A 19576-nucleotide genomic window follows, 5' to 3' on the forward strand; every position below is an offset into this window, starting at 1 on the left:
AAAGGACCCAGGAGTCAGGAGCACTTGGGTCTAGCCTTGGCCAGGCCACAGGCCACCTCAGCACTCTGTCCTTCTGTCTTCTTTCTCATTAAGTGGGAGTGCCTTATGGCCACGTTAGAAGAAGAGGCCAAAGAAGGAGCTCAGCCTGCAGCACAGCGCTGGGAAGGGTTCAGCAAGGCTGGTGGGGCATCCCTGGGCCAGACTCACCTGTTGGAGGGGCCCATTGTCTCTGCAACCCCAGCACACTCAGTCACTGGCTAGAGTAGGCCCATGGGTGGTGTGGCCTTGGCTGGAGCGCAGTGATGGGCCCAGAGGTCTAGTTCATTTGCCACAGCAGATGAGATCTGAGCCATGCTTGTTTACAGCCACAGCAAAGCCACAGAGTCCTGGGTGGCCAGCCAAATTACTTAATGTCTCAGCCTTACTTTTCTTATCTCTAATTTGGGGGTACGAGTGTGCAGCTCAGGACATGGCCTAAAGATTAAGTGACATACTCAGGAGGAAGGATACTCAATAGCAATGAACACACCTCCCCCTGAAGACAGCTAGGCTCCTTGGAGAAATGGTGGGCTTTAGGGGCATATGCAGGTGGCAGTGAGTGCTGGGCTTGGGGGCCTACCTCTGTCCTCTCCTTCCTTTCTCTCTTGTGGGTGCTGCTGGGGTCCCGCCCAGCTCCTGGGTTGCTGGAGGGTCTGAGACAAGCATGGGGACAGGTTCAGGCCACTAGTGTCAGAGCCCATCACACGGGTCTAAGGGCTCACAGCATCAGCACAGGGGACCGGAAGGCCAGCTGTGCAGCTCCCTAGCCTGGCCCACCCCAGCTGTGTGTGGGAGAGAGGGTGGAGAAGGAGGCATCCAGGCCCCATCACAGAAAGAAAGCCCCAAGGTGTTGGGGGTGGGGGGGCGGTGAGCCAGAAACCCGGAGGCCCATGGGCAGAGTGGGCAGAATATGCCAGATTGGCATGTCTACCCTGGGGGAGGGGGCAGCTCTGGCCTTTCCCCCCTTGAGGTGTCTCCCTCAGAACAGAGCCCAGTTGTGTGTGCTGAGCGACCTGTGGGAAAACCTGGCCTTCTTTCTGCCTGCCAATCTGTCTGTCTGTCTGCCTGTCCTGCCTGTTTGGGAACCTGTGTGTGAGGTGCAAAGACTCGCATCCTGTCACTGTGGTCCCCTGACCGCAAGCTCTCCTGGGAGGAAGCTGTGAGGTGGCAGTGCTCAGCCCCCCTGGTGCAGCTCACTTCTCCGCCGACCCTGACAGAGGCAGCAACCGGGCAGGTGCCGGGAGGAGATGATGAGGAAGGTGAAGGCCTGACAGGGTCTCAGCTGGGTGGTGGGTTCTTGCAGGGGAGCTGGATGAGTCTCCCCACTACCTCTCGTGTTGTGAGTGTGTGTGGGGGGGTTGGGGTTTGGGGGACGCTCTGGGTGAAGTATGGGTGGGTCCCCATCTCAGCTGGCTGTGTGAGACGCCTTTGCAGTAGCCATGACAAGGGGTGCCGTAGCTGCTGGAGGAGCCCCCGGCTTTCCTGCTTGGCCCAGAGCCTGGGGACCAGGGCTGATTGGGAACATGGACCTTGCCTCCCTTTGGGCTTCCCTCCTGGGGCCCTGGACTTGGCTCTTCTCCCCAGCCTTGGGTTCTAGAAAGCACTTACTCCTGCCATCTGCCATGCCATTCAGATGTGAGCATGTGTCCCCGCAGTGCAGGGGAAGCCAGCCCCTGTCTGGAGGAAGGAGACATTAGAGTCCCCCCCTCCTCCCCATAGGGTGTTGTCCCGGATTCAGGGCTCCAAGCAGGGCCACCCGCTGTAGCCCAGTGGGTGAGTGCCTGCAGACCTCTTATCCACACTGTATCTGCGGGGCTGGAGTATCGTGTGCTGGGTGGGGTCTACTGGGTTCCCCTTCTCCAGTTTCAGAGGTTAGGAGCGGCAGAGCAGCTCCGAGCTTGCTCCTGGCTGTCAGACCTTAGACTACAGGGCCTGATTTATCCACGCTCACCTGCCACCTCGTCACATGGCAGTGAAGACTCTTACCTACAGGAAGGAGCATTTGGTATCTGTAAAGTGCTTTACTCAGTGCCTGGTGAACAGTCAGTGATGAACTGCTCCTAGTTCAAACAAGACTGGCCCTGGGGGGACCTTCCTGTTCCTCTGGGTTTGGTGGTCACGCAAGCATGGCTGTGTAGAGGCACATGTGCCTGTCCCCAGGAGGCTCCAGGAGGAGAGGTGAAGGTTTGACAGGACTCCCCATACCGGGCAGTGGGAGCGGGGTGCTCTGGGCTGTGAGAAAGGCCACAGCAGAGAGGCTGGGAAGGGGCCCCTCCCTCCTCCGAAGCTCCCCCTGAGCCCTGGTGAGCCTCCTGCCCTGCGCAGGGAGGGGCTGCTGGCCTCGGTTCACAGCGCAGGCTCAGTGAGGCCGAACTGTGTGTGGATGTTGTCGCAAGGAGGTTTGTTTCTGCCACCAGCTGCTCCTCTCCACCCTGCCCTGGACTGTCCCTTCTGAGGACGTCAGCTCCACTGCTCTTGGGCTGGGCTGAGGATGTGTTGAGAAGAAACAGTGGCACTGATGAGGCTTTCCGGGCTGCTGAACTGCCCTCCCTCCCTCCCCCGGGCTAACACCAAGGTGTGGCAGGGTCTGTGCACCTGTCCTCTGCCCCATCGTGAGAAAGGCTCTCTGTGTTTATTACAAAGGGAGACACATGTGACAAGAGCATAAGTGTGACACTGGTGTGTCTGGGGCTCTCCCCCTACATAACCCTGGACAGACCATGGGAATCCTGCCTCTGTGCCCACCTCCTGCTCATCCTATAAGGCCATCTTCATTGTCCTGCATTCTCTGGGCCCCTGGGGGCCAGGCCCCTCTGGATGCTCAGAGTCCCCCAGCCACTCTCAGTAGTCTGTGTGTGAGCTGGGCACAGGGAGGCCCCACTAATCGTGTATTGAATGGGCGGAGCACCTGTGTCCCTAAGGCCTGTGGCCTTGGCCACGGCTTGCCTCCTGGTGAGCAGAGGGCTGAGTGTGTGCATGTGTGTCCTAATGAAGGCCCTAATGAAGGGGGCTGGAGAGAGCAGCCCTGAGGCCTCCCCTGGGGATGGGGACAGCATGGCAGAACAGCTTCAGGTGGCAGGGAGGGGGTGGGTCGTGGTCTGGGCTCCCCAGCATAGGTCTGTTAGCCAGCGGCTGGGCCATGGCAGGAGTTCCGTTACAGAGGTTGGAAAAAAGGAAGCTGGTAGCAGGAAGCTGTGGGATTTTTACCGGACCGAATTTTGCCTTTGTCCTTGCTCCGAGGCAGGCAGTGCTTGGCTTGCTTTTCCCTCTAGTAGCCACACCAGCAGCACCTTGAGAGCGGGAACCCACGCTGTGTGACCTTCTGTCACCTATAAAATGGGGTAGGTGCAGGGGGGGGATTAACGAGGCCAAGGCCAGCATTCACTCACTGGGCGTTTTCCTGAAACACAGCCCTGCAGCCATGCCGTGGTTACCGTTCACAGTGTGGACAGGTTGTGGTTACCGTTCGTGGTGTGGACAGGTTAAGCAGTTAGCCTGAGGTCACATGGAGCCAGGAGCCTACCCCACCTTCCCGAGCTGGTCACTCCCCTGCACACGGCCCCTTCAGGCTTGGGACCCGCTGGAGTGGGCCTAGGTTATCCAAGACTGGTCCTCAGGTCATGTGAGTGCCAATCCTAACCCTCATCCTAATGTTGACCTTTCACAGTCAGCTTTCTGTCTGTGTGTTTGGCTGAGTACTTTCTGTATGCAACCCTCCCATTTTGCATAAGAGGATACTTAGCCTGAGAGATGGGATGTTCTGTTGAAGGTCATGGCTTAGATTAGCCAGCAGGCACCAAGAACAAGTTGTGCGTCTGCCCTGTGCCCAGCCCTTTGCAGGAACTGGGAACATGTAAAAGGCTGGACACTGTCTCTGACCTCAGACTGTTTGCATGGCTGGGGCAGAGAGCCAGAGGCAGACACTTGGGCACATCCCACAGCAGTGAGGAGGGTGGGTCCCAGGCCTTCAGTGGTACAGAGTGTTGTTGGGGAGAGAGAGGGCAGGGGCAGCTTTGCAGAGGTATCATACGAGCAAAGTTTTGAAGGGTGGATAGGAGTTTACTGTGTGTGCATGCATGTATGTTTAGTGTGTGTGCACCTGAATTATGTCTCGTGTCTTGGGATGCTACCAGTCTGGGCCCAGTGTGGGGGTTGGTAGGTGTTAGGCTTGGCCCCCAATTGTGTGAAGGTTGCTCTGAAGGCCTTTTAGGAGATTGTTGTTACTCGAGTATGCCAGGTACAGACACATGTTTTATAGATATGAGCCTTAAGGTGGGTGCTGGTGTTCTGTTTATTCATCAGACAACTCACTTGAAGTTCAGAGAGGAAGTGCCTTTTCTAAACGGTCTTCTCACTGCCTGGCATAGCTCACTGTGGCTGGCCGTCCTCAGGCCTGCAGGTGTCCCTGGTGGGGAGCCGTCTGGGTGGAGTGCATTGCCAGTTGGGGAAGTGGGGCCGCGTGTGCGTGTCTGTGCAGATCTGGGGGCTTGGAGCCCTCAGGAGCTCTGGTGGCAGGATGGGCACTGGGGACCTTTTGCTGACAGAGTACATCTCCTTGGGGAGAAGGGAGACAGGGGGGTGGACAGGGCCACCTTCCCAGTCTTCCTGTCTCGAGGGCCAACCAGGCCTGGACCCTGTTCCCTGGGAGCCTCTTACTGTCTCTTGTGGCCTCTCTTGACTTCTGGAAGTTCTTTCCCACCTGGTGTTCCGTTTCTGTCTTTGGAGGTGGTGGGGCCAAGGGGCTGGTGTCTGATAGGGGGTGAGTCACCTACTCAGGCTCAGTGCAGAGCAGGCCAGGTGCCTCCACAGCTCCGCCCTGTTTCCCCAGGACCAGCTGGGTATTGCTGCCAAGGGAGGAGTGGGGGAGCCCGTGGACGGCGGGAAGTGCCAAGTTTCTTGCTCACGGGGGTTTAGTTTTGCTCTTTTCCTCTCACCTCAATATCAGCCTGCAGCTGCCCTGACCTGGTAAACCGTGTTGTGACCATTATAGCACAAAGTTGTTGGTGGGCCGCCCTCCCATGCCCACCCTGCTCCTCCCACTGCCCACATCCTCCCCCAGCATTCTCTGTGACTTCTGGTCACCTTGAGCTATTCTGAATTTCCTGGTAATGTTCCTCATCTCTCTGGTCTCCTCGCTTTGCTGCACGCTCTCCCCGGCCGTCTGAGCTGCCACTTCCCCCAGGAAGTCTTCCCTGATTGCTGAGGCTGCGTGGGATCCCTACCCCTGGCTCCCACAGTCCCATGTGCTTCCCTCTGTCTGGCTGGATCCATGTCTGATTGATGTCTGCTGCCCCAGCAGAGATGCCCATGGCTGTTGTACATAGCAGGCACTTGACGAGATGGCTAAACGTTCTCCACGCGGAGAGTGGGTCTGAGAGCTGACAGACCTTGCCGTGGTCCCCGAACCAGCTGGACAGGGTGCAGCAGGACAACACGGGCCATCCCAGGTCCAGTCAGGGCTGGGAAGGTCCGGACTCTGTTCTGGGATAGGGCCTCCCTTGGTTCAGGCCACCTTTTCTCCCTCTACCTGCCACCCCCACCCACTGCTACCTTTCCTTCTCATTCTTGTGGGGTTGTGGCCACTGCCTCTGCTGAATGTCTCAGCAGGGTCCTCCTGTTTCCTGTGGGGGTGCTGTAAGTGGCGGGGGGGGGGGTTCTCTGCCTTCCCTGTCTTCCCATAAACCCACCTTGTCTCTGCCATAGCTTCCCCTTTCGGCACCCATCTTTCATCCGTCTCTTTCCCGGCCCTCTCCTCCCCTGTTGCCTTCACCCCTCCTAGCTTCCACCTCCCTATCTCTCTCATCATATTTCCTCTCTGGCTCCTGCTCCTCTCTCTTTAGGTCTTTCCCCCGCTTCTGGCCTTGGGTCTCTCTGCCCTAACCCATCCATCTCGGCTCCCCCCACACAGCTGAGAAAGCACAGTGTGACTCACCACGGGGAGACTCCACCTCTGAGATGTCTAGCTGGGAGTAGAGCGGGTGGCTGCAAGCCTGTGTGTGTGTGTGTGTGTGTGTGTGTGTGTGTGTGTGTGTGAATGCATGTGTGTGAGTGTGAGTGTGGGTGCCAGCAGTGGGCCTGGCACGGCCTGCTGGGCTCTAGAGAAGGGAGCAGGGTGGCTGGGGCAGGTCACATCTGAAAGTCTAGTCAGATTGGGACACAAAGAGCCTGACCCCCAGCCACCCTTTTGCTGCCTTCCTTGTCCTGGGGCTGTTCTGCTCCTCCCTCTGGTATTCACAAACTCTCAGCCCAGGAAATGGAGTCATGTGGGGGAAGTGGGGCTGCCCTTACCTGGCCCCTCTTGTGCTCAGCTCACATTTTAGCTGCCAGGGTTGGGGCGGAGCCCCCAGGGTCGCAGTGTGAGATCAGCAAGGAGGGGGCCCTGACCCCACAAGCTGCCTTTGGAGCTCCCCTCCTCCTGGTTTCAGTCACTACAGCAAACCTGACCTAAGTTCATCCTTTTGGCCAATGGGCGAGCCCTGGATAGAGGATGGGGAGGTCTCAAGACTTGATGGACTCAGGGTTGCCTTTGGGGATCCCAGCAGCCATGAGACCTTCTGATGGTCCTAGTGCCCTGGGCTGGGTGATACTGGCGGCGGGCCTCTAAGACTCTGGTCGGGGTGGGGGGGCTGTCTGTGGTATTGGCGATCGGGCACTCTTGGTTTTGCACTCACTTTCTCATGGTAACACTCCCTTCTCTGTCTGCCTTGGCAGGTCCTCCAGAAACTAGGGAAGGCGGACGAGACAAAGGATGAGCAGTTTGAACAGTGTGTCCAGAATTTCAACAAACAGCTGGTAAGTGTGGGTGGCCTTTGGCCTTAGGGAGCTTGTGCAAAATGGAATTGTGGCTTCCAGGTAGAAAATGTCAAGAGCTGAATTTATGGAGTAAGAGAGCGTGGAGCAGGGGCCCGTGCGGGCTGATGAGGTTACAGAGGACTTCCTGGAGGAGGGAGCAGTGGTTCTGGGCATAGTCCACGGGAGAGAAGAAGGAGGCCTGGGGGAGGGGGGTGGCGTTCAGGTGGGAGCAGGCAAGGGGTTTTGGCCACACTCTAGAAAACCTTGAACGTCGAGGCAAGTGGGAGCTGAAGAAGCTTCTTGGGAGGAGAGTGGCATTTGCAGAGTGTACTGTGGGAGCAGAGCAGACAGGATCTGGTGTGAGCAGCTGCTAAGCATGGCCCGGTGTGCCTCCCAACATCCCTGTAAGGTATCCGGTGTCACCGTTCCCTTTTTATAGATGAAGCAGAAAGGCTCAGAGAAGCTGGGTAATTTGTCCAAGACCATCTTGTTTTGGGAGTGGATTTAGATCCATACTTGTTTGGTCCCAAAGACTATAGTGGCACTGTTATCAGGTCCCTTTGCATAGGTCAGAGACCAGTGACAGAAGGGGCTTAATCACATTGGCAGCCTGGGGGCAGTGGTTCGATACAAGAGAGGACTTCTTGTATCTTCTTGACTGAAGGATCCTGAATGCCTCAACTGGGACGTCCCTGAAACTTTCCTCACATGAATCTGCTGAGTCTAGAATAAGCCACTTCTGTGGCTGTGTCTGAGGACATAGAAGTGGGGAATGAGATGACCTTGGTGACTCTCCCCTCCTGGGGAAGGGCTGAGGTAGTAGGAAGTGAGGGAGAACTGGGCCGTGGCCCCATGGCTTCTGCAGGCCAGGCTCAGTGAGTGACAGATGGGGGTGGAGGCCAGGAGAGGCCACAAGGAGTGAGAATCGGCATGGGGGCGGGGTTAGGGCCTAAGCTGTCCTGGGAAAGGGGCCAAATAGGCCCAGACCAGTCTTCTTCCTCCTCCTTGTTCATGTCTGAGGCCACTGAAAGCACTGAAGGTGCCCACCAATGCCTCTGCAGCTGGAATGCAACCTGGGGGAGGGGGTCCTCTTTGGAGAACTTTGACAATTCACTGGCTGGGGGCTGGGGACCATGCTGGGAGATGTCTGGGGTGACAGGGGAGGGTCAAGGAGCATACTGGGAGAGTTAAAGAGCAGCTAAGGAGAAGGTCAGAAAGCAGCTGGGAGAGGTTGGGGAACATGTTGGGAGAGGGTCTGGAGGCATGCTGGGTCAGAGTTGGGGGCATGCTAAGAGAGTCCCAGGGAGCATGCTGGGAGAGGGCCGGGGGCATGCTGGGAGAGGGCTGGGGACATGCTGGGAGAGTCCCAGGGAGGATGCTGGGAGAGGGCTGGGGGCATGGTGGGAGAGGGGGTTGCAGAGAGCAGCTTGGAAAGTCCCCAGGACTTTCCGTTTATCCTTGCCTGCCAGAGGAGCTCTGTTGAAAGGTTCCTTAGGCAGGGATAGGAGCCCTCATGGCTGATTGTCCCCCAGGCCGCTAATGGGAAGTGTTTCAAGGCCCCAGTAGGTGCCATGACAGAGCCATGTGGCCCTGGGTGAGCCCCTGCTCCTTGGGCCTCAGTTCTCTCACCTGCAAAATGGAGGCTTGGCTAAGAACCCTGAAGTCTTTGCTTCTGATTCTGTCACCTGAAAGCTCCAGGGGTCTGTCCCCTACTCAGCTGGCTTCCTCAGGTTGTGGGATGCTCTGAAAGCCCTTGGGGGAATCAGTGTTGCTAGAGTACCTACTATAGACTAGGCACTAGACATTAACCTTGCATTCTTGACTATAGACTAGGTACTGGTTGTATTTTACAGACACTAACCTTGCATTCTTTTTTTTTTCCAACGTTTATTTATTTATTTATTTATTTATTTTTTTAATTTTATTTTTGGGACAGAGAGAGACAGAGCATGAACGGGGGAGGGGCAGAGAGAGAGGGAGACACAGAATCGGAAACAGGCTCCAGGCTCTGAGCCATCAGCCCAGAGCCCGACGCGGGGCTCGAACTCATGGACCGCGAGATCGTGACCTGGCTGATAACCTTGCATTCTTTTTTTTTTTTTTTTTTTAATTTTTTTTTTTTCAACGTTTATTTATTTTTTTTTGGAACAGAGAGAGACAGAGCATGAACGGGGGAGGGGCAGAGAGAGAGGGAGACACAGAATCGGAAACAGGCTCCAGGCTCTGAGCCATCAGCCCAGAGCCCGAGGCGGAGATCGAACTCCCGGACCGCGAGATCGTGACCTGGCTGAAGTCGGACGCTTAACCGACTGCGCCACCCAGGCGCCCCGATAACCTTGCATTCTTGAGGCGGATGCTGATATTCTCCATTTTTACAGATGGGTACTTGAAGCTCAGAGGGGTTAAGTGACTCTTCCAAGGGCACACAGTGGTGTGGTGTCCAGATCTGTCCACTCTCAGGCACCCCTTCTGGAGCTGAGTCCCAGGCCTGAGGACAGCTGGCTGGGCTGGAGAGAAGGGTTAGGGCTCCTGAGCTGGGAAGGGGGTGATGGGGCTGCCTCAGAGCAGGCTGGGCTGTCTGGTGGAAGGAGAAAAAGCACAGGTTTGGGATCTGAGGTTTCCCTGTGGTCTGGCCCCAGTGCTATGACCGCAGCATTGCTTTCCACTTTCGTCCCTCACAGTCACCCTCTCTGGGCCCCAGCTCTGGACAGGGAGTCACTCAGTGATCCTTGGGCTCAGGGACCAGGCAGTGAGGCCAGAGTTAAAGATAGCCAGTGCGGGTGGCGGGCATGGAGTGGTCACTTGAGCTGGGGCTCTGTCTGTCCTCAGATTGGGGAGGGTGGCTGGCTTTTCAGGGGCCGAGCAGGAGAGGGTGGATTTGAGGTCTCATTTGAAGCTTGGGGTGACCCTCTCTTGGGGTTTAAGGCAGCCATGCAGTTCTGGATTTGAATGGTGTGTGGGGGTAACTGGGGCCCTGGGCTTGAGTGACCCCAGGAAAGGCAGGGTGGAGGCTGAGTATGGAAAGTCTGGAAGCTGAGTGTTCTCCTGCTCTTTATCTGGGAATACCAAGCAGAGTGGGCCCAGCGCTAGTCGGGGACTAGGATGGCTGGGAATATGGGTTTCAAGGCAGCAAATCTCCTACCCCTCCCTCTGGGTGCCCTAGGTGAGGGTGTAGGTCACCTGGCTGTCGCCGGCTCTCACAGGGGCACATCAGAGCCCTTCCTGGCCCCACTTAGTGCCAGTCTAGCCCTTCTGCCCTCTGTCCCTGCACTGGGGAACCCCAAAGGGCCCATTCACCTCCTCCACTACCTCCCCGCAGCTCAGGTCCAGCTCAGGCCTTTCTGGAAGCCATCCTGGGTCCTCTGGGTGGGCCATGCTCTTTGTCCTGGGGCCACCTGTAGCTTGCACCCCAGGGCTCATTGCTGCTGTTTGCTTTTCTCGCCGAGGGGGCACAGGCCTGATTCCTTCTCGTTCTTAGGGCCTGCTCGGCTCAGAGAGGGCATCTCTGGTTATTGAGTGATGATCCTCTGAAACTGACTGCAAGCAGCAAGAGTCAGCCGGAGCCAGAGAGGGTCCATGTGGGAGCCCCCTGCACTCCCTGGGAAGATAGGAGCTTAGGTCTTCAGACCACCGGTCGGGGCTGATGTCAGGGAAGGCAGGGAGCATCCTTTGAAGGGAGGTCTAGCAGGGATATGGGGTGCTGGCCAAGCCACCCCCCCGTGCAACTGCCCTGGGTTTTGGTACTGGGTAGTTGTGTCCTTCCAGAATCCTCTGAGTCCAGAGCCCGCAGAGCCAGGCTGGAGGGACTGTGCTTTTGAGCTTTATTCTTCCCCCAGCTGCTCTGCAAGGGGTGTTAGAGCCCTGGGAACCTCCAGAGAGTTGTTTCTTGGATGCTCTATTGGGGGGTGGGGGGGTGAGGGAACCAGTTTGGAAGCAAACACACAGGTTCTGTGTTGGCCTGAGCGCTGGCCTGCATGGGGGAGGGCTGTGTCTGGTCCCGGGGACTGACTGGGGAGAGTGGCTTAGGGGCCCAGCTGCGGCTGGCACATGCGAGGCAGAGCTCTGGGCGGCCCCTTGCACATCTGTGCCCAGTGTGCCTGCTCACAGCGAGGCCTTGTTTGGGAAACACAAGGAGCCCTGGTACGGCCTGAGGCCCGGGCAAGCACGGCAAGCCACCCCACGGAGACCCCTTCCTCGGGGTGATGTGTATGATGCTGGGGAGGGGAGTGGGATGACGGAGCTTGGCAGGAAGAAAAGCTGAGTCTGGAAGATTCTGCCAGTTCAGATGAATGCAGTGGCATCACATCATGAACACACTGGAATCCTCACCTCAGCCACCAAAGCGTCAAGAGTGGGAATGGCCCTTCTTCATTCCCGGTCCCACACGGTCCACATCTGGCCCGAGATAGAATTCCAGAGAGCTTTGGATCCTGTGGTCTGGCCTCCTTTGATCTCTAATTAACAAGCCTCAAACTCTAAAGTTCTCAGAATTAGGTGTGGCCACGGTTCTATAGGCTACTCTGGGGGGACTGAAGGAATTTTGGAGAGGGTTTTTTTTTTTCTTCCCTAACTGTACATCTTATGCACTGCCCTGAAACCCTTCCTGCATGACGCCTCTGCTGTTTTCTGGAAGCATTAATTGTAATAAGTAGGCAGCTGCGGGTGGGGCCCGAGTGTCCAGGCTGTGGGGGTCCTCACAGGGTCTTCCAGTCCGTGAACACCGGGCAAGCCACTGAACCACTCAGCTTCCTCGTCAGTCAGGTGGGGACAAATGATACCAAGAAGACGGTGCAGGGAAAGAACCAGCTGGTGCGTGATGCTCTGGGGACACTGCGGGAGGAAGAGGAGGCCCTGGCTGTGAGGAGGGAGGGTCTGTTTGGGGGGTGGGGACAGGAGAGGTTTGAGGGTGCCTGGGTGAGCCTAGGAGGTTGGTTGTGTCCCTGCTTGCCCTCAGCTGGAGTAGACACCACCTGTCATCTGCAGAAGCGCCAGGCAGGCCAGGAGTAGGGCTGTGGCTGCTTGCCGGGTCCGTGTCTATCTCGCCCTCCACCAGGGCAGGGGGATCCAGGGGTGTTGCTGACACGTGAGCAGGGAGGGCAGGGAGGCACCAGGACGGTGCTCCTCCCCCGCAGAAGTCAGCTTCTGGCACTGCCACCTTTGGCTCTCCAGAGGCCCTGCCCTCCTCAAGCTTCCCCCCTGCTCAGCATCACCATTGTCCGCATAAAGCCCATCTCCTGAAGCTAGGGGCCTGCCCTGGCTCACTTACGCTGTTCCCTGAGCACATGTGAGCTTGTGGTCTGCCAGGCGGGCTTGGTCACCCCAGCTGGCAGATGAGGAGACCGAGGCTCAGAGAGGTTCGGTAACTTGCTTGAGGCTACATGTCTAGTAAGGGCCTGACTTGGGCCTTCATAACTCTAAAGCCTGTGTGTGCGCTCTCCCACTTTACACATGGCCTCTGGACACTTCAGTATCTCACTGTTGGTGGTCTCGTACGTCACCTGTTGCCTCAGCCTGTTGGCCCCCTCTCTCCCCTGGGACTCCGCTTTCCTGCTCCTGCCTTGTGTGGTATTGATAATCCAGAGGGACTGGAGGCTTTGCCCAGGGGCCATCCTCTGTGCCGGTCCTGCTGCCTCAGGAAGCTGCTGGGGCTGCCTTCCCAGCTCAGGGTCTTCCCTGCCTGGCCCAGTCCCCTGGCCAGCCTTTTCCTACCTCCTGCCTCCTCCCTCTTGGCTGGGCCAGTGTCCTGAGAGTCCCGGGCACGACCCCACACTTCTCTGAAGCCTGGCTAAGCCATTCCCTTCCACCTGCCCACCCCTTCCAGTGCCATCCTCTGTCTCTGGCATGATGCAGTGGGAGCCTGCTGGCCTGAGCTTTCAGGACAAGGTGCTGGGTGTTCCACTCCTGTGTTCTGTGCTCAGTGGTCACCTGGTCCCCGGTCGTGTGAGAGCATGCCTGGGGGCCGCCGACCCCATTGTATGTGTGTGCCACTCAGCCGGTGCCCCATGTCTTATTCAGGGTGGAGGGGTCTCCATTTTCCTGCCTTCCTTACAGGGCTCTGAAGAGTCCCTGCAAGAGGCAGGAGCTGACGGGCTCAGGACAGATATCCTTTGGGGTCAGGGCCCCAAAGGGGTGGTGCTGAGGAACGCTGGAGGCCCAGTACATTCTGTCGCCAGAGAGGCAATAGCTGCGGTGCTCTGAGTGGTGCTCCAGGCTGCGTTGTGCTCGGGGGCTGTTCCGCATGTCTCGTCTCCTGTCATCCCGCTGGTGCCCTGATGAGGACAGCTGATCTGTGGCAGCTGTCAGGAGCAGCCTGCATTTGTCCACGCTGGGGTGCAGGAAGGACGGGGACAGGTACGGGGTGTGCCCCAGGCCCTCATGCTGTCCTTGTCATTCTCTTTGCAGACCGAGGGCACTCGACTGCAGAAGGATCTCCGGACCTACCTGGCCTCCGTCAAAGGTAAGGGGCAGGTGGGGCTCCTGGGGCACACCCGGCCTGGGGAGGGGGGCTTCATGGGACACTGAAGGACCTTTGCCACGTGCTGCTGATGGGTGCAGAGCTGGGAAGGGGAGCAGGGTTTGTGGTGGAGGGGTAAGGGCTGGTAGTGGGGACCCACACACCTCCAGGGCCTTTGGAGCCTGGCTGCAGCATGGCCCTTCTGCCCCACAGCCATGCACGAGGCCTCCAAGAAACTGAACGAATGTCTGCAGGAGGTGTACGAGCCCGACTGGCCTGGCAGGGATGAAGCAAACAAGATAGCTGAGGTGAGCGTGAGGCAGGTGGCCTCAGTCCTTCCCGGAAGGCCCTCGTCTCAGCTCCCAGACCGTTCCTCGCCCGCGGGGACAAGCCCTTCTGGTTTTCAGGCATCCACATGCCATGTGCCCTTGGGCAAATCACCTCGGCTCCCTGACCCTGGGCTTATCCGTTCCCTTAGAGTTGCCCCATGAGAGGCTACAGGGCAGGAGTGATTTTATAGTACACCCATTCCACACCCAAGGAACCCAAGCTTCTGAGAAGCCTCTGAGCTGTGAAGTGATAGGGCTGAAGCTGACCCCAGGTCGCTGGGAGGAGAGGGTGGGGGACTGGGTGCGGCCCAGCTCACCCTGCCGTATACTCAGGGACTCTTACGTCCTTCAGAACAATGACCTCCTCTGGCTGGATTATCACCAGAAGCTGGTGGACCAGGCACTGCTGACCATGGACACATACCTGGGCCAGTTCCCTGACATCAAGGTGAGAGGCACTCTCTATAGATCGGTCCTGTTCTGGCCTGGTAGCCTGTGCAGGGGAGCGGGAGAGGGGACAAAGGGGTGGGGGGAAGGGTCAGCCTCCGGCCCCGCTCAGGCACTGAGGTGGCCATGCCCCGAAGGCAGGCATCTCCCTCACCCAGCAATTCATCCCTCCAGGGCTGCTCCCTCTGAGGCCAGCCCACCAGCCCCCAGCCCTGGGCCCTTTCAGATCTGACAGCTTTTGGGCCCTGAATCTTTGGGTCTCCGGACTAGGCGAAGAGACCCCGTGGTGCATGTATGCGTGTGTGGCCATGTCACTGTGGAACGACTATAGGGCTGTATAAGGTGTATTGAGGGCATGTAAGGCCTGGGCCTGTGTGCCTATAGGTGTCCTGCATTAGCCTATGTGTGCTTAGAAGGGAATGTATGTATTGTTGTGTGTATTTCCTCTTATCTGGGTGTATATGTGTTATTGTGTGTGTTCTAAGAGCCGGCCCCCAAGTACTGGGAACTGTCAGTGTGCCAGGGTCCCCACTGAGGCCAATGGGCCCCAGATGCTTCAGAGGTGGAAGCAGAGATGTTGAGCCCAGATGCTGACTGCTGTGCTAGACCTGATCCCCGGGGGGTCAGGTTCCATGCTGGCCCCCATGGCTGCCCAATGCAGATGGCTCAGGCTCCTGAAGAGGCCTTATGAAGAGTATGGAAGGGAGGCTAGTGGTGGTGGCCTGGGAGAAGAGAAGCCTGGGGTCCAGGAGGCGTCTTTAAGGAGCTGAGGGCCAGGCCAGGGTGGAAGCTTGTCCCACAGTACTGGCTGGAGGGTACTGACAACAACGGGTGGATATTGAAGGACATGGTTTGGCCTCTGTATGAGAAAGGACCCCAGAGGGCAGGGACTGCCTTGAAGTTGTGAGCTCTTTGCCACCAGAAATGTTGGAGTACGTGTTTCAAGCATGTATGAGATGCCCTTCTTGAGCCCGGGGTCGACTGCCCTGGGCCCTTCGTCTTCCCCCAGTTTCTTTGGGCCCAGCCTGGTCAGCATCTCAGCATGGGTGAGGCCCTGTTCAGCACCGCTCCCCCACCCCGTCTGTCCTCCAGTCACGCATTGCCAAGCGAGGGCGGAAATTGGTGGACTATGACAGCGCCCGGCACCATTACGAGTCCCTCCAAACCGCCAAAAAGAAGGATGAAACCAAAATTGCCAAGGTAAGGGCTGGAGGGCAGGGCTGCAGGGGAGAGTTTTCAGGCTGGGTACCCACGTCCCTTGGAGGGGCCTTCCTCTGTGCTGCCCTCCCTGCACCCCTTTGCACTGTTGACTGTCTCTGCTCCCCAGGGGCAGGAACCATCAGTCCCGCTTGCAGATGGCTTTATAGCAGGTGACTAGTCCCAGGTAGCAGAGGCGGGTGGAGGATGGTGCTGGACCCACGGCGGCGAGTGAAAGGCCCTTGTGGGCACTTGGGTGAGGGCCCACTTCCTGCCCATCCTCTGGTGCTTGCTCTGGCCCTTGGTTCCTCCACCCCACTCTGAGGCCACTTTCCAGGATGAGAACAGGCCTGGCTTGGGTTTCAGTGGAACGGCCCTGCCCGACCTGGCGTGCTCTGAGTGGAATTCTGTCATGGGATCCGATGTGACCCTATCTCAGCTGGAACAAGCCTGGGGGCACAGGGCTTGGGCTGGCCACACTGTCCACAAGTGAGGGGCCGAGGGTGGGTCCCCCTCCCCCCCCTCCCCTCCCCAGCCCACCCCCCCCCGGAGCAGGACCAAGCTTGCTGAGCCCCTCTGCCCCTGCTAACGATTCTCACATTTTGCTTTGCAGTTGGAGTGCAAGTTTGCTTGCACAGTTTGCTTTGCACTCCCTTCTCTGCCCCTTGCCTGGGGCTCCCCTTAATTCTCTTGACCTTGAGGGGCTTTTACCTGCTGGGGGGCTGGCCCCCTGGAGGGGCGGCCAGCTTGTCTGTCACTGTGTTTGGGACGTTTGGACTTGGTGTTTAATATCTGTGTCTCTGTTTCTCTCTCCCCATCTCCCTCCTGTTTCTCCACTCTCCTTCGCCTTGACCTCCCTTCCCCACCCCCAGCCTGTCTCGCTGCTTGAGAAAGCCGCCCCCCAGTGGTGCCAAGGCAAACTGCAGGCTCATCTCGTAGCTCAAACTAACCTGCTCCGAAATCAGGTGACACTGGCTTCTAACCTTGCACGTGCTGGCGCCTTCTGGTCTGTTGTCCTGTCCTTGGCGCTGGACGCCCGTCTTGCACTGCCCGGCGCGGGGGGAGGGCTCAGTCTCTTTCCTGGGTTGGTGTGGGGCAGGGCTGTTTTCAAATGCCTCTGCTGGGAGAGCTCCTGCTTCAGAGGAGACCTGAGGTCAAATGTGGGCGATTCAGAGGGGCCTGGGGCTCCGGTTAACCTGGGGTGGACCCCAGTCTGTTGCTTCATGCCTGGGTCTCTGGTAGTCCTGAGAATCTATGAAATCCTAGCCTCTGGGAATGCAGGAAAGCCTCCGAGCCATTTGCCCTCTCTGAGGGCTCCTGTCCGGACATGTGTTGTCCTTCAAGCCTAGTAAAAGTTGTGAGGTTATCCAGAATTTACTGAGGAGACACACCTGCCCAGAGAGGCGAAATCTCCAGCTCGAAGGGACCCTTGGGAACTGTGGGCCCTCATGGTGCCCCTAGAGGGGAAACCTTGGGAAGGCTCTGCAAGTGTGTTTGGGATCTGAGACCTGGGGCCTGGAGGGTTGGCTCTTTGGGAGTTTCTCGAAGGGCAAACTGTGCACCACAGTGGTTCTGGAGGGCTTCTCGGAGGAGGCCTTTGTACAGAACTCCTGACTGATCTTAATACCCTGGTAACACTTCGCTCTTCGCAGACCTCTGCCCTTGGGATGGACTGGGTGCCTGGTGAGCGCAGTGTGGCCAGGGACGGCTAGATACACCCTGGGAGAGGTGGCCTCATGGTTTCTCTCCAGGGAAACTGGCAGGACTCCAGCACCCCTTCATGGTCCTGAGGTGGGGTTGGGCAACAGAGCCCTGGCCCAGCAGGTTGGGTTTCTCTTTGGGCAGTGGCCCCATTTTTTCTGGGCCACCTCCTGATTTCATCATCTTCAACCTGCACGTGTTGAACGCTTGTGATGTGGAGGATTCTGGGCTCAGCATGGGCTCGCGGCCCAATTTCTTATCTGACCTGCTGCCTGATTTCTTTTAGACTAGAGTTATGGGGTGACTTTGGAGGCACTGAGTTGTTGACAGCCCTACCCTGAGGGTGGCTTGACCCTGGATCTCCAAAGTCTGGGGGAGATGGCCCTCAGGAGGTGAAGGAGGAGCTAGAGGCTGGGGCACCATCCCTGCTTGTAGAGTTCAGGACTTCTGACTGGAGGGGGTTGGGGCCACTGACCCAGACCCAGGCTTTCTGCATAATTTTCCCTGAGATGGGTTTGGCGGGAGACCAGGTGAAGATTTTTGTTGCCTCTGGGAGACTGTGGAGCTTGGGGTGGTGCCTGTGGCTGCTTTTGAGCTCCCGGGTGGGGTGTGGGTAGGGGATCCTGCTGGGAGGGCCCCATCCGCCTGCCTCAGGGGAGCCACTAGGGAGGCTAAGGCATATGATCTCATCTTTGGATGTTGGACTGCAGATGTTTGGCCTTTCAGCCCGATTGGCTTTCCCATTTGGACCCAATTTTTATTTAAGCAGATCCTCTTTCTGCCCCCACCCTGCCTCACGCCTGGCTGGAAGCTGGGGAGTCTTCTGAGTTCCCACGGGCAGCTGTCTGGCTGTGAGCTGGGGTACTGTGGTCCCGGGGCTGCCCTGCTGGCTGACTTGACTTTGGGGAGATAGTGTGACCTGGTGAGGCTGTGTTCTTTAAGCTGACCAGTGCCACATATTCCCTGGGCCAGTTCTGAGCTGCTCTCCGCACTGGCCACAGTCCCCTAAAACCTGCCTGCGGGACCCCAGTGCCCCGTGGCATGGTGAGCGGGCCTGTTTCCATCTGTTCCACGTGTCCGTTGGTGTGTAGCCAAGCCACCGGGCCTTCAAGATCTCTCCAGCAACGGAAAGCTCTCCCCCGGCCCCCTGCCCCCTCCAGTGCTTCAGAAACAGCCAGAATATGAAGAATGTGACCCAAAGGGAATGACAGACACAGGCCCTGACTTCCAGGAACGCTAAAACGGAGCCACCCTGTTCTTCACAGGATTGCTGGGCGTGCGAACAGAGTTTGGCCTACAGCAATGAGCTGCTAGGCCATCCTCAGTGTCATTGTCACCGCTGTTCGTCTGGGGAGTCAGGACCAGTGTCATGGGGTAGTGGCTGAATCGCCATGGAGAGGTGGTCTCTGGGGGTACGGGAGCTGTGCCAGAGCTCCTGGGGAACGTGGGTCTTCAGCCAGACCCGTGGCAGTTGGGTGGGAGGGGTGTGTGACAGTGCCAGAACTCATTCTGTGGGTTCTACAGACCCACAGTACCTACCTGAGTAGCCTACAGTGGAGTACGGCAGGGTGGGCCTGCTGGGTCTGGTCCTCTCCAAGAGCTGCCGGAGGCGTGCATGCTCAGACAGACATTTCTTTACTTCCTTTCTTTCTCTCTTTCTCTTTCTTTTCTTCCTTCCTTCCTTCCTTTTTCTTTCTTTCTTTCTTTCTTTCTTTCTTTCTTTCTTTCTTTCTTTCTCTGTCTTTTGTTTTTCTGTCTCTTTCTTTCTGTCCTTTCTTTCATCTTTCTTTCTGTCTTTTGTCTTTCTGTTTTTCTTTCTGTCTCTGTCTTTCTTTCATCTTTCTGTCTTTTGTCTTTCTGTCTTTGTTTCTGTTTCCTTTCTTTCTTTCTTCCTTCTTTCTTTCTTTCTTTCTTTCTTTCTTTCTTTCTCTCTCTCTCTCCCTCCCTCCCTCCCTCTTTCTTTCTTTCTTTCTTTTTTTCTTTCTTTCTTTCTTTTGTCTTTCTGTCTTTCTTTCTGTCTTTTGTCTTTCTTTCTTTTGTCTTTCTGTCTTTCTTTCTGTCTTTCTTTCATCTTTCTTTCTTTCTTTCTTTCTTTTCTTTTGTTTTTCTGTCTTTCTGTCTCTTTCGGTCTGTCTTTCTTTTGTCTTTCTTTCATCTTTCTTTCTTTCTTTTTCTCTCTCCCTCTCTTTCTTTCTTTCTTTCTTTCTTTCTTTCGTGTTTCTGTCTTTCTGTCTTTCTTTTGCCTTTCTTTCTTTCTTTCTTTCTTTCTTTTTTTCTTTCGTCTTTCTGTCTCTTTCTGTCTGTCTTCTTTCTTTCTTTCTTTCTTTCTTTCTTTCTCTCTTTCCCTATTCCACCTTTAATTTTTAAGTTAGGTTTTAAACAGTTAGGCAAGGAGCTTATTCTAGCAAGCTCCAGCAACCTGAAGATAATTGTCATCAGGAGCAGGGTGGTCCCTCACTCCTCCAGCCTCACGCCCATCCCCGAGGCTGGGCTGGCAGGGAACAGCAGGGATAGTGGGCCCGGAGCTGTATGGGACAGCTGGGTGGGCTGCGGAAATCATGTGCTTTGTGGCTCTGGTCTGTCGCTCTGGTCAGGTGGCTGCCTTTGCCAGAGGCCT

General features: G+C 56.9%; 1 protein-coding gene across 30 annotated transcripts in view; it reads left to right on the forward strand.

Moving 5' to 3' along the window:
• BIN1 (bridging integrator 1) overlaps positions 1-19576 on the forward strand; it is a 55872-nt gene that overhangs the window by 20184 nt on the left and 16112 nt on the right. For 15 of the 30 annotated variants that reach the window (XM_045479423.1, XM_045479427.1, XM_045479429.1 and 12 more), the window contains exons 2-7: positions 6751-6831; positions 13234-13288; positions 13499-13593; positions 13967-14062; positions 15154-15261; positions 16131-16223. In XM_045479423.1, coding sequence (XP_045335379.1) covers positions 6751-6831; positions 13234-13288; positions 13499-13593; positions 13967-14062; positions 15154-15261; positions 16131-16223 — 528 coding nt within the window. Of the gene's footprint in view, positions 1-1196; positions 1299-6750; positions 6832-13233; positions 13289-13498; positions 13594-13966; positions 14063-15153; positions 15262-16130; positions 16224-19576 lie in introns of those variants that run through there. The other 15 variants (XM_045479426.1, XM_045479430.1, XM_045479432.1 and 12 more) reach the window with 3 other exon arrangements.

This window comes from Leopardus geoffroyi, chromosome C1, assembly GCF_018350155.1.
Source record: "Leopardus geoffroyi isolate Oge1 chromosome C1, O.geoffroyi_Oge1_pat1.0, whole genome shotgun sequence".
NCBI lineage: Eukaryota > Metazoa > Chordata > Mammalia > Carnivora > Felidae > Leopardus > Leopardus geoffroyi.